The sequence below is a fragment of the Triplophysa rosa genome, linkage group LG8 (genome assembly GCF_024868665.1).
Source record: "Triplophysa rosa linkage group LG8, Trosa_1v2, whole genome shotgun sequence".
NCBI classification, from domain to species: Eukaryota; Metazoa; Chordata; class Actinopteri; order Cypriniformes; family Nemacheilidae; genus Triplophysa; species Triplophysa rosa.
In genome coordinates this window covers 18,192,102-18,209,330 of record NC_079897.1, presented here as the reverse complement: position 1 = coordinate 18,209,330, position 17,229 = coordinate 18,192,102, and the positions used below count along the sequence as shown (strand labels likewise).

Genomic DNA, 17,229 nt, shown 5'->3' with positions numbered 1-17,229 from the left:
ACCAGAAGGTTGCTGGTTCGATTCCCAGGGCCGGCAGTTAACGACTGAGGTGCCCTTGAGCAAGGCACCTTACCCCTACTTGCTCCCCGGGCGCTGCAGTGATAGCTGCCCACTGCTCCGGGTGTACGTGTGGTCACCACTTGCTGTGCGTGTGTTCACTACTCTCTGGATGGGTTAAATGCAGAGGCCACATTTCGGGTATGGGTCACCATATCTGACTAATAGGTCACTTTCACTTTCAAAGAAGTGAAACGTGACAACATCTTAGTCCTGTGCCAGCCACCGTGGTGCTTCGAAAGGGAGGGGTGGAGTGAGCCGTTGGTTGCAATTCGCAACCTCACCGTTAGATGCCGCTAAATTTAATGTCATTGGTATGTTTACTTTTCAGAATTATGACAGACATAATGACCACACATTGTGCTCATTCCCACATGACGTGATGAAAGCAAAGAGCTCATACTTTTCAGGACAAATAAATAGAAGATTGGTAAATAGAGGACTGGTACCAGAAAATAATGTTAAGCTGTTGTTGTGTGCTCTTTATTAACGGCACACAAACACACTTACTTCCTGGTCCGTCACAAACACGTGGTCCTGGGGTGGCTCCCGACTGGCTTCACTTCCTCCCTCTGAGCGTCCACCTTCAGACATATCCATGGACTCCAAATCATCCAGATGAGAAAACAGCTCAAACAGCTGAGACTCATTGGAGTCATGCAACACTCAAAAAGAGATATACAGAAAAAGATCATTGTGAATTGTGACTACATGAGCACATCAGAAGCATCAGATAAGCATCTGAAAAATCCACAAAAGTTCATGCTAGAATAAAGTACACAAGACCCATGTCATTTTACAGTTGCTTGTAAACATTCTAGTGGCATCTCTACTAATGTGATTTTGTTGATTATCTATTTCGACTCATTGTTTTCGTCAAGTAAAGAAGAAACCTTTAACTTTAAAATACAAGAAAGCATGTAGCTGCATGACCGGTAGAAAACCAATAGCAATCAGTAACATTGTTATTGTTTGCAATATCAACACAGATATTTACATTCCAGTTCTGAAGAGATGAGAGTGTTTCTGTGTTGTGTTCAGGATCAGACAGCTACACTGACATTTTCTTCTAAACAAACACACTGTCAATCACTCAAACACACAGGAAACTGTGACATGATTGGCGTAGCTCTACAATTCATGTCTGTGGTTCTTGCCACATGTATTTTTTCCTAATTAAACATACTTTAATATTACATCATATTCTTCAGGATAACGTATACTGTAAAAAAATATAATTTAAAAATAATTTTACAGAAATAGTTTTATTTTACAGATATTTCACATTTTTTATATGTGGTAAAACATTTACATAGACTGCAAATTTACTTGTCAAGCTAGAAATACTGTAATCTTAAAAACATGTAAATTTACGTAAAGTTACCCCAGCTGCTGGAATATTATTTTTATTGTTTTTACAGTGATTTCGTATGAAAATAAAATTGTTGCAATTCATACCTGTGTCAGATATTCATGCTGATTGTAGTAATTTATTGCCGTCTCTTTGTTTTGATGTTTGTAAACAGCTGTACATGTGTGTGTGGACACCTGTAACCCAAACCAACTCCAGCTGCACCAGTTTAGACGCTCATTAAAAGCTATTGTGCAAATGTGAAGAAATAAGGACATGCCCACGTGCACATGTTAGGAATGTATTAAACGATTTATTGCGTAAACAAAAACTGCAACATTCAACATTATGTCATGCCACGTACAGAAACAATTTCATTTTATTATCAGTAAAATTACAAACAACACATAACAACAAAACATAAAAAATAAATCTAATTTTGAAAAGGTACAGTCACAATCAAATGTCTTATGATGTCAATGATTTGTTTTATTTTACAGTCATCATTTGTCAGTTAGAACATATAAAAGCAATGGCCCAGCATGACCTCAGTCTTCCACACTCCAGTTAACATGTCTCTCAGTTATATGGTTTTGTTCTGTTTGTGTTACGCTGATGTCTGGGGACAGGAACTGGCCTCACCTGCTTTACCAATTCCTCCCCTCTCTCAGATCTTAAAAGAAAGAAACATATAAGTAAAATTTATAATAAAGTATACAAAAAAACATAATGTCATAAACATAATATCCCCTTTCTATAATCAGTTGTATGTTGTAAACAAGGTTAAATGAATTGAAAAAAAACTTAACACTAAAACAAAGAGAGATATACAAGCTGAAAAAACAAAAACTTGGCACAAGAATCCTAAATGTGATTAATACTCATTACAGAATTACTGAAGAGTAAATAAGCAAGAACCTGTCACATTGGCAGTAGTCTTTGGCTGTAAGAGGTTGTCTCATTGATCTCAGATGTCTCACTCGCTTCTACAGAAGAAATAAAAACATATAAATCATTGTTTCTTTCCCTTGTATTTTCTTTCATTTCTTCTATCTTCCTGTCTCACCTTCATACGTTTGTTCCGTCGTTGGACAAGAACAATCGCTACAATAACTCCAATCAGAACCACACTGCTTGCTCCAACAGCAATCCAGATCCACAACTGTACACCAAGCACATTTTTGGTCCAAGGTCCCTTCCTTTTAGTTGTTGGCCCATTCACACTGGCGACCACATTATTACCTGACATTTAAAATCATTACAAATGGACAGAGTTGTTGATTTGGGAGAGCATCATTTGTATTGCGTAATGGGATTGATAGTTGAATTTGTTAAATTGTGTAGTGCGGCTGTGTTTACCTGAAGTGCCAGGCACAACTGTCAACGTTGTGCTGGCAGTCAGCTTCTTTCCATCATCAAACTCCACAGTACACACAAATCTACCTGCATCACTAGGCTGAACCTGGGTTAGATAAAAAAAACAGGAGAGAAAATAAACGAAAGAAAAAATACACATATATATAGCTTTTACAGATCTGAAGACATATTCACTTTTATTATCTTGATATCATAGTTGATGCTGAGTTGTCCACTTGTAAATATAACTCTTGAAGTGTTCCGGCCCTTCCATTGTAAGGTCTTATCTGCGTTATATAGAGTTGCGGATGAGACTTCAGGAAGATGGTCAGCCTCCCATTTCCCACCCACTACACGCCGAGATGTTATTTGGGGGAGAGAACAGGGCAGAACTACGTCGCCCCCTTGAGGCACTTCAATAGCTTCTTTGGTCTGGAGACCTGAGGTGTGTCATGTACAATGTGCATTACAAAAATATCTACATAGTACCACTTTTATAGTCAATAAAATAAGAATTATAACACAGTTATGAGGGACACTCACCTACAACAGTTAATGTGATATTTATCTGCAAGCCCTTAACCTGACATGTCCACTGGCCGTCATCATGTAAAGTCAAAGATTTCAGGTCAACTTTTTGCTTTCTTACATTATATAGTTCAGCATTAGGAGGTCTCATCCACTGTACTTCTGCTGTGGTATCTCCCTCAACATTACAGTGCAACTCTGCATCACTAGATTGGGGAAGCACTGTGCCTGGTTTAACAAAAGCTGAAAAAAGGACCATTCGAGTATAAATTACAAGTACTGTGAATTTGTCGCAAATAAATAAACAACACGTTTAAGTTCTCCCACTGTTGCCCTGTCTCACCTGACACAACGTGCACATTATATTCACTTCCATGTGAGCATGAGTAACGCCCCGAGTCACTAGGCTCCAGTCGTGTTATCCTCAAAGTCTTTGTATCTGGATAATATTTATTCGATCCTTGTTGATATAAAGCACCTGTAAAAAAAACATTTAGCCTACAGTATTTACAGTAGCCTTACTAAAAAACGAGGTTTGTAAATGATGAAAAAACGGATACCTCTCAGTTTAGATCCACTACTGACAATAATTTTAACGATGCGCGTATCTTTAAATTTCCATTCAACATCATCTTTCGATGATACACCATTACAATGTATGGTAAGGTCCGCCCCAGCTTTCTGATATAAAACAGCGCATTCCCCAAAGAATATATGAAGAACTGACAAAGACACGCAGGGAGCAAAATGGTTAAACACAGAGAATGAGCACAAGTACAAGTCAGCAGTCGTTCAGCACTATAAACAAATGTTTGTGCACTTGTAAATTTGACAAAAACAGAGTAATGGCAGAGGAAAACGAACGTTGTATTATTGAACTGAATGGGGTTTTTATGCTCACCAAGAAAAAGAAGGATGTTCTTGAAGGTAGACATTCTGTTGCTGTTTCAAAAATCTAAAAGTAAAATAAAAAAGAATTGGAATTTATTTTTAAAGCCAATAAGTGAGAGAAGTCTGGAGTCTGAAGTAAAATATTGGTTTCTAAATTCATTAGAGCCATCAATGTATTTCGTTCTCTCAAGTATAGCTACTTTCTGTAAATACTGAACTAGAATATTGTATCGCCTTAAATCATAATTGACTGACATTAAACTACTGTTAAAAAAAGAATGAAAAAATTAAAAAAGAATGTTAACTTTAATTGTACAAAATATTTAATTTTTGCTCATGCAAGCCAATAAATAAATAAAACAAGTTTATTTTATTATTGGTTGAACAGTTTAGTGTCTCAAAGTCAGGGGCCAGTTGAACATAGACTCTTAGTTAAGACTGTGTCTTAACAACTATTCTCACAGACTAGCAATTAGTTCGAACTAACCAGTCTTACTTTTCATATTTCAATTAGAATTTCAAGCTACCTTTTTATGTAACTCACTTGAAGACGTTATGACCAGTCTTGAAGAAAAAAATTAGATGACTAACTTAAGACTAGTCTAAGCAGTTTATGCAACCGGAGGCATATTTCAATGTTTATTAGAAAACTTCACATTTTATGTTAAGTCGTACGGCACAAAATGTTAATAACATAGATTCCAGTGATAATTTAAACATTTATTTTACAGTCCACAGTTCATCTAAATATTCACTTAACATAAATATTCATAAAGTTTTATATGAATCGTATAAGAGCATTAAAAGCATAGCCACGTATCCAAAAGATAAAATGTCGCCGATCGAGTGCAGCAACAAAATAAGTCGTGAGTTTCTTGCTTGGACTAAAAACGTCATTTAATTTATCTTCAAACACACGCAAGTCTACATCTACAAACACTTTATTTTTTGTAATTTTTATTTCATTATCGAATGTCTTATTCTGAGCCGATGCATGATGATACTCACGCTCAGGGTCCGAAAAAATGTTGTCGTTGACGAAGTGCACTTAATCCAAATGATAAAACTTTACACAGACCTGCGTGAGAAAGCTGCCAAAACCGCACCTGATGTTGAAGTAAAACGAGAGAACGGAAGAAAAAATGTTTTTTTGGAGAGCAACCACCTGCCAATCTAAAGCAGAAAACGCCTCCATTTGGGTGTTCCATGAAACGACATTTTACAAACAGCAATACAGGTCAATTATATTTATTACAGAATCCTTTCTAAACCAACAAGCCAAAAGAGCATGGGCACATTAATACATTTTCTTTCAACATAAACCCTGTCTTTAAGTTATTAAGTACATAAGTTGCCTTAGGAAATGATTTGTTTACTTTTGGTGCTAAACTTCCGTTAACTTACTGCCCTAATACAGGCATTCCACACAGTAAATATTTCGTCTTTCAGTATCACCAGTAACCACGAGCTTACATTTACTTCCTGTAAAAGTTTAATACTGCTGAAATTGCATTTTGCTTAATGAAAACAGAAAAAAAAACTCGCAGTCAGAACAGGCAAAAAGACATTTTTATTAAAGCAAATAAAGAACAAAAGGAATTATTTTTTCCGAAAACAAAATATGAGAGGGAAAAAAGAAACACCACGATAAGTTTTGCATTCATGTGTTTAATCTCCAATATATAATATTTAACAGTTTTTTGATTTAGTGAAGTAATTACTTGTCATTTGCAGAAATATTCTGAAACACATAAAGGGAGGGAAGGCGGAGCTTAGCTCTAAAAGCCATGTCACAATAGCCACTATCCAATCAGAGGGAGGCACGAATGAGATCAGTGTGTGCGTGTGTGTTTGTGGTAAGGCATTAGCCTTTCGAGTAAGAACACTAATCCGCACACCCTACATTTTTTCCCTTTCATTTTTACGACTGACATCTTCTATTCAGTAGTGAGTATGTGTTGGATAAGTGCTTTGACATCTTATTAAAATGGGGCATCAGAAGCAGAAATCCTGGCCTAAAATTTCCAGTACCTCAAATAAAGGTGTGTGTGTGTGTGTGTGTGCGTGTGTGTGTGTGTGTGTGTGTGACAGAGAGAAAGAAAGAGATGCTGTACTAATTTACTTTATTCCACCACTCTCCTGTAAAAGTACAGGTAGCCCAGGTCCTTAGGAGGTTTCTCGGAGGCACAAACTTTTTGATCATTAATGATTACCCACCTGAAAAAAAACAGAGAACAAAAGACATTAAAAGAGAAACAGAGAAAAACAAGCACACAGAAAGAAGAGAGTAAACTCACTGTTGGTCCTTCTTGATATGACAGACATAATGACCGCACATTGTGCTCGTTCCCATGTGACTGATGAAAGCAAAGAGCTCATACTCTTCAAGACAAATAAATTGAAGATTAGAATTGCCCAGGACTGGTAACAGAAAATATTGATAAGTTGTACTGCGCTCTTCAACAATGGCACACAAACACACTTACTTCCTGATCCGTCACGAACACGTGGTCCTGGAGGTGGCTCACGACTGGCTTCGCTTCCTCCCTCTGAACGTCCACCTTCAGACACATCCATGGACTCCAAATCGTCCAGATGAGAGAAGATCCAATCGACAGCACGCTCTAATACATTATTCTACAAAGTCACAAAGACACATTATATTATATTATATTATATTATTTTAGAAAAGAAATGAAAAGTCACTGTGAACGGAAGTGGCGATTGTCTTCAGCATTCTGACTAAACGGACGTGGATTATTTTCCACTGCAAATTGACAGGATGGATAAAAACAGGAGTTAAATTTTGAAATTGATCTGGCAGAGGCCTGACATGTTAAGGGGAGGAACTAAAAAATGTTCTGACCAAGACATCTGATTGACGTCATCACAGAGTATCGCCACTAGAGTGCAGAAGTGCATGTTCAAATTTTGATTAAAGATTATGAGGGCACATGAATTTAAATAAAATAATGACCCGCACAATACATTATTTCTAATAAACAGCGCAATATTCCAGAAAAAAATAAGAATTGTCAGTTTCGATTTCAAAGTGACTTTAACATTTTTAGCTCTACACATAACGTTTTGTATGGTTAACAGAGGCAGTTGTCTCTTACCGTAGCTCTGAGAGCGCGGGTGGCCTGGTCTCTACTGAATCCCATAGACACAATGGTTGCTAGGTGTTCCTCAGGTAGACTCTCTGTGGGTGTCGTGCCAGGAGCAGAACTAGAGCCAGGCATCACTAAAGGTGCAGAAAAATCTGTAGAAAACCACAAGGGGAGAAAAGTAATGGCAACTCTGCACTGGAGAGTTTTGGACATCCTTTCTTTTCACAGCTCATATTTAATGTACGTTTGTATTTACCAGGGTCATCCATGTGTCCCATCACCCAATTCATAGCGGCATCAATGCCAGTGTTGCCCGTGTAATACACTGCTTTCCGGCAAGCTTCCAAAGGAAAACCCATCTCACACAGCTGAGACACGGTGGAGTCATCCAACACTGGAGCTGAGAGATATACAGAAAGAGACAAAGAGAGAGAGAGGTCTATACACATTCCTTGATGTCACCTTTCCACTATATGCCAAAACTAATGGAAACCCAAACACTACACACAAGTGCATGTTGAGCTCTTCATGTCATGTAGTTTATCATTTTTACACACTTCAAAATGTAAATAAAACAGACAGTATGTAAACAAAGCAGAAAGACTACAAATGGAAAATAAATAAAGACAGACATCTGAATGACAGATGAAAAGAAACGATGACAGCAAAGAGGAGAAAAGACAGACTGACACAGCAGTGGGGAGTAGAGAGAGTCGTCCTCCTCGTTGCCGTGGAAACCCAGGATACCTTTAACCTCCACATCAGGGGTCATGAGAGGCGGCGGCGCCACTTCTGGTAAAAGCTCCTCTCCGGGTTGCTGTCCCATGGCACGGAGCGCGCTCAGATCCAAAGTGTCGGGAACGTCGATGCTAACATCTGATAAATAAGTTAGTATATTTAATGTTCAATAATCACATTACATTAGCATTAGTATTACAGAAAGAATCATTGTAAATAAATAAACATTTTACTGTACCCAGTTTTTTAGGGACCCAGTCCAAGCCGAAGGTGAATTTCTTAATTTGGATGACAAGATGGTCAGGGAATGAAGCAAAGCGAGTGGTCCTGAAAAATGGACACAGAATAGAATAAAAAGATAAATTATTGATGAGAATCAGTGCCTGGTAATACTGCTATAGGACAGTATTGTTTTGCAAAAAATCTTTTGCATAACAAAAAACAGTGTTGTAGTCGAGACTAGCTCATTCGAGTCCGAGTCAAGACTGAGTCCAGAGTAGGTCGAGTTCGAGTCAAGAATGAGTCCAGAGAGGGTCGAGTCTGAGTCCTAGGACAAGAGGTCTGAAACAAGACCTATAGAAATCTTCAAGAATATGTTAAAGGGGTCATTTTACGCTGCTAAAACGAATATTATTGTTTGCTTTAGATGTATTACAATGTGTATACACGATTTAAGGTTAAAAAACTCTGTATTTTCCACATACCGTGCATGTTTGTATCTCCACTTAGCCCCGCCTCTCTGAAATGCAAGGATATTTTACAAAGCTCATCGCTCTGAAAAGCGGGGTGTGCTATGATTGGCCAGTTCACTACTGCGTCGTGATTGGTGGAATACTGCAATTGTGTGACGTAAATGTAACTCCTCTTACCATATTCGGAACATCAGGTTTCAAAGCTAATGACAGGTGATAAAATGGCATCGATACTTCCCTATCAATTCGAGCCCGAATCTGATCCGGAGAATGAAGATCATGCCGATAAATTAACTTTGCCAGCGCGACTCGAGCAGGATGTTAAGGATTGTTAAGTTTTGATTAAAAAACTACTTTAAATAGTTTAAAACTATAGCTAACTGTTTTACCTTTTATATACAACGTTATAAAGATTTGGCATCAGTGTAATGAAATCATAACGAATTATAACAAAATTTAAAAACATACTCGCGTTAATCCGTAACGAAGTCTTTTAAATGAAAATATACTTACAGGCTGTGAATCTGAAGCGCCAGACTGTCCTCGCGGAGTTTTAACCGATGGAATTGCCCCACTTTTTAACAGAAGCTGCCGTGCATGGCTGGTGTCGTGCCGAAAACGCACTCCTCTGCCAGATTATGCACCCCCCTCCCCACAATGGTTAGGGTGAGGATTAGGTGTTAGGGGAGGGATTAGGATTGGGTGTGGGGAGGGGTTAGAATTAGCTAATCGGACAGCGTGTTATTGAATGGGGTGCATAATCTGGCGGGGAGTGTGTTTTCGGCACAACATCGGTCTTGATCGCTCCCAGATTAGTGAAGCAATCGTCGTTAAAATGCTCTGCACAAACTAGCACTTTTTCATTGTACTTCTCTGGAACAGTGTTGAAAATAAAATGTAACCATTCGTTTTTTGTTGACTCATTTTTTGGCAGAGAAAACAAAGAGGCTTTCTTTTTGCAACGGAACACACAGCGTCTCCACGACATGGCTGCTCCGGCGGCGGTACAATGAGATTTACAAGACCGCCCACATTACTTGCGTGTAGATTTGGGCGGTTTTACTCAAATCACTCCACGAGCTGACGTCAAGTTGTGGTGGTGTGGTTACACGAGGCGTTTCAGGCAGGTCTGGGTGAGCATTCGCTTCTAGATAAAATACATCTTTTGTTCCGACACTGCAATTTTTGCTATTTCATGTTTCTAATACATGCATGGGCAATTTAACACACAAAAGACAAAGAAAAACACGTACTTCCGGCGAATGACTCCTTTAAATGTTTGGTGGAAACAATAAAACTGGCACCGAGCTATGCATTAAATATACCATGGCATGTACACTGTGTTTTATTTACTTAGACTGATATTAGTTTAAAAATATTTTTAGTTGAGGGTAAAAAGGCCACATAGTAAGTATTGTAAAGGTAATTTTATTACAATTAGGACTTCCCCCTGACCAAAGATATGTCCAAAAGACGTCTTTTCTGCATCTTTCGATGTTGAAAAGACGTCCCTTTATTGGCCCTTTATGACGTTTTCTGAAAGTCTGATATTGACGTACAGGGGACCTTTGTACAATGTAAAAACTGGTTCAAATCTGGAGTTTATCAGACTACTTTCAGTTTTCACATGGAAATAAATTAAATGAGACTCTTTGAAATAAATTGAGTTGAATGGTTTGAATGGAGTAAGATAGCAAAGCAACCATTAAAATAATGATAATTGCTTTAAATCAATATCAGTTTTGTACCCACAATAATCACCATTAAGGTGATCAGTGTTTGCTTTAGTTGGGCTCTTGATCCTTGACTTTTGTTAAATTAATTAGTTTAGGTCGTGTAATAGTGTTTTAAAAACACTGAGAAAGAGATGCTTTTACAAAAGTTGGGGTTGTTCTCATGGAAATTGTCAGGCTGTAATAAAATGTAGTTTTAAACATTATTGATCAATTGATGACTGGTCTGAGTGCTCTGGCTAGTCAATGCACAAGTATTGAGAGAAAATAAACATATTTCACTGACACACACACTGACATCAACACTCATAACACAACTCTCAATAATGGCAACAATTGTCAAAATAATTCAGATAAACAGATCAACTGCAATGCATGCTGGGAGTCATGAATGAGTTTTGTACTATGCTGGTACCCAGCATGCATTGCAGCATGAAGCTTTCTTTTGTTGATTGTCATTGTTGAGTTTCATATGCAGATTCTTGATGTCTTTGTGTGTTAAAGTGGTTTAGCAGATTGTGAATATGTTAATTCCTAAAAAAATCACAGTATATCAAACTACAGATCCACAGAGCTGACACAAACACAATTATTAGCAGTGATCCAAACAATTTCAAAATGTATAAATTACCATTCAGAAGTCATCAACTCTTTGCCACAACTAATGTATTTTAACACACAGTTATGGCTGAATGAAACCTAATTTAACATTAAAATAGAAGAGCCAAGAGCTCAACTAAAGCTAAAAAAGATCACAATAATGGTGATTTTTGCAGGTACAAAAGTGATACTGATTCAATGCAATGAACATTGACAAGTCATCAATTTTTAACCTTGATTCAATGGTTGCTTGCTTTCTTACTGCATTAAAATCATTCAACTCAGTTTATTTCAAAGAGTCTCACTTAATTTATTTCCATGTGTAAATTGAAACTATAGTCTGATTAACTCGAAAGTTCAACCAGTTTTTACTTTGTACAGACTGGACATCAACATCAGACAATCAGGAGACGCCATGTAAAGCCGTAGAAACAACTTAAATTTTTGGCCCATAAAGGGACATCTTTTCAATGTATTTAATATTTTTGATGGGACTCGAGTGAACTCGGGCGTAAGTCCAATTCCGAACATGTTCGAGTACGAGTCGAGACCGAGTCAAGACCAAGACCAAGACCATTAAAATAGGGTCTCGAGACCGAGTTCAAGACCGAGTCCGAGTCTCGAGACTTCAACACTGACAAAAACGTATGAAGTAAACAAGTACCATGATGCTTACTTTGTGGCAGTGGTTTTAGCCTGCATCGCAGAGCTCCAGAAATCAGTGAGTGTTTCTGGTTCGCTAAGAGCAGCCATACAGGCAGCAAATGGGATCTGCGCACGTACTGCAGAGGGGGGTGGGGCTCCAGATGCCTCTGCCTCCTCACGACGATGCTCTGCTTCTTGTAGCTCCTCTGATAAACAGGAAGACACGTTGGGGATAAAGGAAGCATTTTGTAACAATATTCTAGCATCATATTTCAACCAATGTTTTCAATGTAAACTACATTCTAATGAGTGTCTAACCCATATTTGTTGCCTGGTCCATAGGAACAGGCAGCTGGACAATGTAGTCCACTCGCTGGGTATATTTGGCCTTTTGAGACTGCTGACATACAATCTTTTCCTCCACTAGGAAGCGGAACGCTTCGGAGGGATTCATGCCAGACCGACAGTTCCTCTGGACAACAAAAAGAAATGCTTACATGAGTTAATCCATAGGGAAGTGGGAAAAACAAAGACGGCTGAAAAAAGTCACCATTATTACCTCAACCATATTTATGAAGTGGAGAAGAAACTCTTGCGCATCCTGTTGCCGATTGGTGGAGAACTCGGGATGGCCTCGTCCAACCAGGGCTTTAAACATACGAGGTGCTATGCCGACCTGGTCACCCTGTATAAACATATTATTAATTTACCAAGTAAATAAATAAGTTAACGACACGTTTTTATAAACGGCTTTAAAAGAACTCAAAATTCTCAATATCTTTTGATAAAGTTTAAGTTTACCCTGGATTCAGAGGAGGCATTGGGGTCATCTCCAGGGTCAGGGGCAGGTTTTGAGTACTCTCCTGACAGAAGACCATAGCCCAGCTTTGCTCTGATATTAAAAATGGAAATAAAAGAAACGCAAGACGGCTTTGGTTACTTTCTAAAATTTCTTAATCCAATCAAAGCAGAAAATCAGGTGTCCTCTCATGAAGGCACTGACTCCGCTCTGTGACTCTGTGATGTTTAGCGACCTCTGCTGGCAAGTTTGAGCATCTTCAATTTAATCTTTAAAGGGGTGATATGATGACATGGCTGAAACGAATATTATCGTTTGTTTAAGATGTAATGCAATGTGTATACACGATTTAAGGTTAAAAAACGCAGTATTTTCCACATACCGTGCATGTTTGTATCTCCTCTTTGCCCCGCCTCTCTGAAACACGCAGATTTTTTACGAAGCTCATCGCTCTGAAAAGCGAGGTGTGCTATGATTGGCCAGTTAGCCAGTGCGTAGTGATTGGACGAATACTGCAAGCGTGTGATCGAAATGTAACGCCTCTTTCCATATTTGGAACATCAGGTTCCAAAGCAATTGTACTGACAGGTACGCCCACCTTACTTGTGTATCCATTTGGGCGGTCTTAGTCAAATCATACCACGAACTGACGTAGATTTGTGGGGGTGTGGTTACACGAGGTGTTTCAGGCAGGTCTGGGTGAGCATTCGCTTTTAGATAGAATGCATCTTTTGTTCCGACACTTTAATTTTTGCAATTTTACGTGTCTAATACATGCATGGGCAACTTATAACACACCAAAGACACAGAAAAACATGTATTCGCGCCATATGACCCCTTCAACAGTACAGGACTGAAACAATAGTCCCCCCCCAAAAAAACTAAAGATTATAACTTGGAATGAAGCAAACAATTTGTATGTACAAGTGTTATTATGTATATTCTTTATGACTTTCATGATTAATAGCCAAACACACAACAAAGTGCATACACATTTGTGGGACAGGTACTCACACTTGGGTCTTAAAATCCTGGGTCGGGTCGCTAGGTGCCTCACCAAAAATCTTGTCGATGTTAGAAACATATCTGTGCAGAATAAGAGCACAAAAATACGCATTTAGAAACATTACTAGTACTTGAACACACAGAGTCTGTACAGCCAATACACATACCATTGTGGAAACATGCTTTAAATATTGACTGAAATACTGTATTAACACTCAAAAACATTTGATGCAGTAAACTACAAGATGAGGTGCAATAACAAATTTAAAAAATACAACTGCATTATTACAGTTGTAAACTTTTATAACACATAATCATATTTTTTATATAACATTTAATATTAACACACCAAAATATCAAAACCATCGAAAACAGACACAGACATTTTTTTGCACCAATACCACGTATTGTATTCTTCCCTGTATGTATTGCATACATTTTATAATTTTCCTCTCTTTTGTAAAGCTGTTTTGAAACTTGCGCTACATCAATAAATCTGAACTGAATACGCAGTCACGCAGACTGAGACGCACTCACTTGGTCTGGAAGTCTGGGATGGTGAAGAGCACTTGCATGACAGAGTTGAGGTAGCAGCTGTTTCCCAGGTTCTTCATACCGGTGAGCCCCGGGCCCCATAGAGGCCTCAGAGTTGTGCCTGACTCCTGAATAACCTCCCACTCTCCCACGCGCTGGTTCACTGCAATCTCCAGCTCAGTCATGGTGTGTTCTGTCTAAAACAAAGAGAGGGGCAAACTTCAAGAATGGCTTTTTTGTGTTTCTTTTTGAAATAATTCCAATAATTGTATTATTATTATTATTATTTTTAATGAAAAATAAGTGACTACAGTCAACAGACTGGCATTGACCGATCACAGCATTTAAATACCACTCGAAATATGTGCAGATTTTCATAATAGAGAAATGCCTAAACCGAAACAGTGACCACAGAAACACAACACTAACCAAATCATGATAACCTATATACTACACCCACATTTCAATACAGATGTCCTCTTATTCACACATCATGTTTATAGCACTTTTTTTGCAATGATTGTACCTTTTCCATAGTCATCATATCGATGCCAAAGTGAGAAAGATGTTCTGGAAGCTTCGAATCTAACACCATATCATCTTCATCATAGGAATAGACATCTGCAAAGACACAGTTTTATCATAAATACAGTATATACAATTTTAATGTCTTCCCAATTATTTGACCAGATGTGTACATTCCAGTAGGTTCTGCAGATGCTTACCTGCCCCATCAGGTGTTATTGTGCCAAGTTTGACAGCTAGAGGATAACCGGACTGCTGGTAATGCTGGAGGGCATGGTTATTCCCCCCTGTCCCATCAAAATATCTCCGTCCACACATAACCTTCCCATCCGTCAGATTCATCCACAGATTCTCCTGTAGATCACAGACTTCACATCTCCAACCACTAAAATAAAAACAGAAAACATGTGAATGCAAAAGGTCACTAAATATAACCAAATCACTTTATTCAAAATGTGCATGTACCTCCCATTCGTTTACCTGGGAGGGATTTTGAGCCCGTTGTCGAGTTGTTTGAGTTCAGCTGCGTGTTTTGACTCCTGCCGTACCTCTCCGTCCCACTGCTGCACCTGCAGAGCGTGTGACACCGAATCTGCTGCCTGCAGCCCTGCTATCGACAGAGACACCTGCGCATGCAAACAGCACCAACACACAGCATCTCCTTCTTAAATTTCAGCCTACATTGAGCTATGATTCACGTATCGATTTAAGGCGACACTCACCCGCTCCTTAACAACATCTGGCATAGAAGCAAGATCCTCTGATGTCACTTCCAGTCGTTCTGGGAGGAGAACCACCTTGACCTCCTCCTCATACTGCTCCTGCTCAACATCAAACCCTCCCTCAATCCCTGGAAGATAGCATAGGAAATTAGTACCATTCATAATAAAAAGTTGTACATTATTTGATGTACAATAAACGAAGACTTGCCTATGGCCAATCTCGTGGGCTTCTTTTTTGGAGGATCGCCTGATCCAGAATTGCTATCATCCTCCTTCTGGAAGACAGACAAGAATTTAAATGTATTTCATGTTATTTAAAGGAAGTATGCAAAATAAAAATAATGACTTTAAATGGCTAGACTGTAAAGATACGTTAAATATACCGCATCCAGCCGTAACCATAAGTGATCACGTGTTTCTGTACCTGCGTCTTGCGAGTCCGGGTGATGTGCAAATAAGCCCTCTGACCGGTTTTGGCGTTTTGTCGGTCAATATACTTGCTTCCAAAGCCTAGAAAGCTGTTCATGCAGACGTACAACCCTCCCTCACTCTCCTGAAACATGCAGAAAAAAACTATTAACAAAACACAGTACCACGCGCTAAGCGTGCTTGTCTCACGCGCGCCACCTGCAAAACAACTGAAACGTAAACTTTACTAGCTCAACTTAGCTTTATAACTAGCTTAAGGCTAGCTAACAGGTACTAGTCAGCAGGAAATGTTTAATCGAAATGGTGACTAAAGATTAGGGTTATGATTATAATGATTGATTAGCATAACGTCGTGATGGAAAATCGTGTAAACTAGTGCAATGAATGAGCGCTAATTAGCACTTATACCAGTGCTCACAACAAGACGAAAGCAAAACATCCTAAGGACAAAATCAGATATCGCCCAAGCAGAAAGAGGACGATGACTGTGCAGACTATACATGCCGCGACTTACCGGGCTGGCGAACGAGAAGGCGCACTCGTCTTTGTGAACACGATCTCCGGGCCTCGGTACCCGAATCGTAGACAGAACCGACATCAATATCTCGCTAACCTCCGTCATCTTCAGTTCAACGCGATTTACCCGCTTGCCTGCTCACGCTTGCCCGTCTGGGTTCTTCTGGCCCCCGGTCTGCGATCACCCGCTCCTGAAATACAGTTCGCTTAAAGTCTCAGACTACCACCTTCTTTCTCTCTGCCTCCCCTCAATGAAAAGCTGCTGATGATGGTTCAGACTGTGTGTTTCATTCGAGGCCACAGCTGCAAGTGTTTTACCGTCATGCGCCGAAAATGCGCGCGGAAATTTACTCGCCTTATTCATTTCAGTGTTTGACATATAAACGCAATCATTTTAATCTGTACTTATTTAATGTTATAATGTAATTGTTTTTATGGCGTATATAATTCTTGAGTCAACAATTGTTTTCTTTAGCCAAGTGGAAATAACACGACATGAGGAGTTGCACTTTTGGTATATTACGGTAACATGGAAGCCATGACAGTTGTCAAAATGAGAAAGCGGAAATTTTGACCTCTTGTTAATAATAATACCGGCCTCATGCGGATGGGAGTGAAAGGGGTAACAACAAGGATGCAGAGCTCAAACTGCAGCTCAAAGATCATAAGAAAATAAATAATTGCTTAATCAAAGATGTCTAAGATGGTCTTTAAAACCAAGTGTAGACAATTACTTTTTCATAGTTATATTCTTGTTTGCATTTATTACACACGCCCTTTTCACTTTTTTTACTGAAATTAGAGCTGTTCGATGCTGAATTTTTTTGGAGTCGATTCCGATTCCTGGTTTGGGAATCTAAAGAATCGATTCCTAGCTGCTGTTTTCGATTCCTGTTCAATTCCCTGTTCTCCTTTGATTTGTTAAATGTGTGGATAAATGTAATTATATATGCATTGTGTGCAAACAAAGCGTTTGCTTTGATGCATGCAGAATATTT

The 17,229-nt window shown here is 38.8% G+C and overlaps 2 protein-coding genes across 4 annotated transcripts; both read right to left on the bottom strand.

Annotated features, from left to right (window-relative positions):
- Positions 1–1,707: 1,707 nt before the first annotated feature.
- cd4-2.2 (CD4-2 molecule, tandem duplicate 2) lies at positions 1,708–5,344 on the bottom strand. 2 transcript variants are annotated; one of them, XM_057340890.1, is made up of 10 exons: positions 5,192–5,344; positions 4,194–4,247; positions 3,853–4,014; positions 3,636–3,770; positions 3,308–3,535; positions 2,960–3,204; positions 2,768–2,870; positions 2,475–2,650; positions 2,327–2,394; positions 1,708–2,081 (listed from the first exon to the last, which is right to left on the bottom strand). In XM_057340890.1, exons 2-10 carry the CDS (start codon positions 4,225–4,227, stop codon positions 1,988–1,990), a joined length of 1,245 nt encoding a protein of 414 aa, XP_057196873.1. In that variant the 5' UTR covers positions 4,228–4,247; positions 5,192–5,344; the 3' UTR covers positions 1,708–1,987. The 2 variants fall into 2 exon arrangements, with proteins under 2 accessions (XP_057196873.1, XP_057196874.1); XM_057340891.1 differs by having other exon boundaries at positions 5,262–5,334.
- A 389-nt stretch (positions 5,345–5,733) lies between these two features.
- On the bottom strand, positions 5,734–16,530 carry usp5 (ubiquitin specific peptidase 5 (isopeptidase T)). 2 transcript variants are annotated; one of them, XM_057340835.1, is made up of 20 exons: positions 16,230–16,530; positions 15,711–15,839; positions 15,495–15,561; positions 15,287–15,414; positions 15,045–15,190; positions 14,765–14,949; positions 14,566–14,660; positions 14,043–14,236; positions 13,515–13,586; positions 12,503–12,593; positions 12,261–12,386; positions 12,020–12,173; positions 11,733–11,907; positions 8,270–8,358; positions 7,984–8,169; positions 7,550–7,693; positions 7,303–7,445; positions 6,670–6,820; positions 6,481–6,565; positions 5,734–6,400 (listed from the first exon to the last, which is right to left on the bottom strand). In XM_057340835.1, exons 1-20 carry the CDS (start codon positions 16,335–16,337, stop codon positions 6,307–6,309), a joined length of 2,562 nt encoding a protein of 853 aa, XP_057196818.1. In that variant the 5' UTR covers positions 16,338–16,530; the 3' UTR covers positions 5,734–6,306. The 2 variants fall into 2 exon arrangements, with proteins under 2 accessions (XP_057196818.1, XP_057196819.1); XM_057340836.1 differs by having other exon boundaries at positions 8,041–8,169; positions 16,230–16,529.
- Between the last annotated feature and the right edge of the window lie 699 nt (positions 16,531–17,229).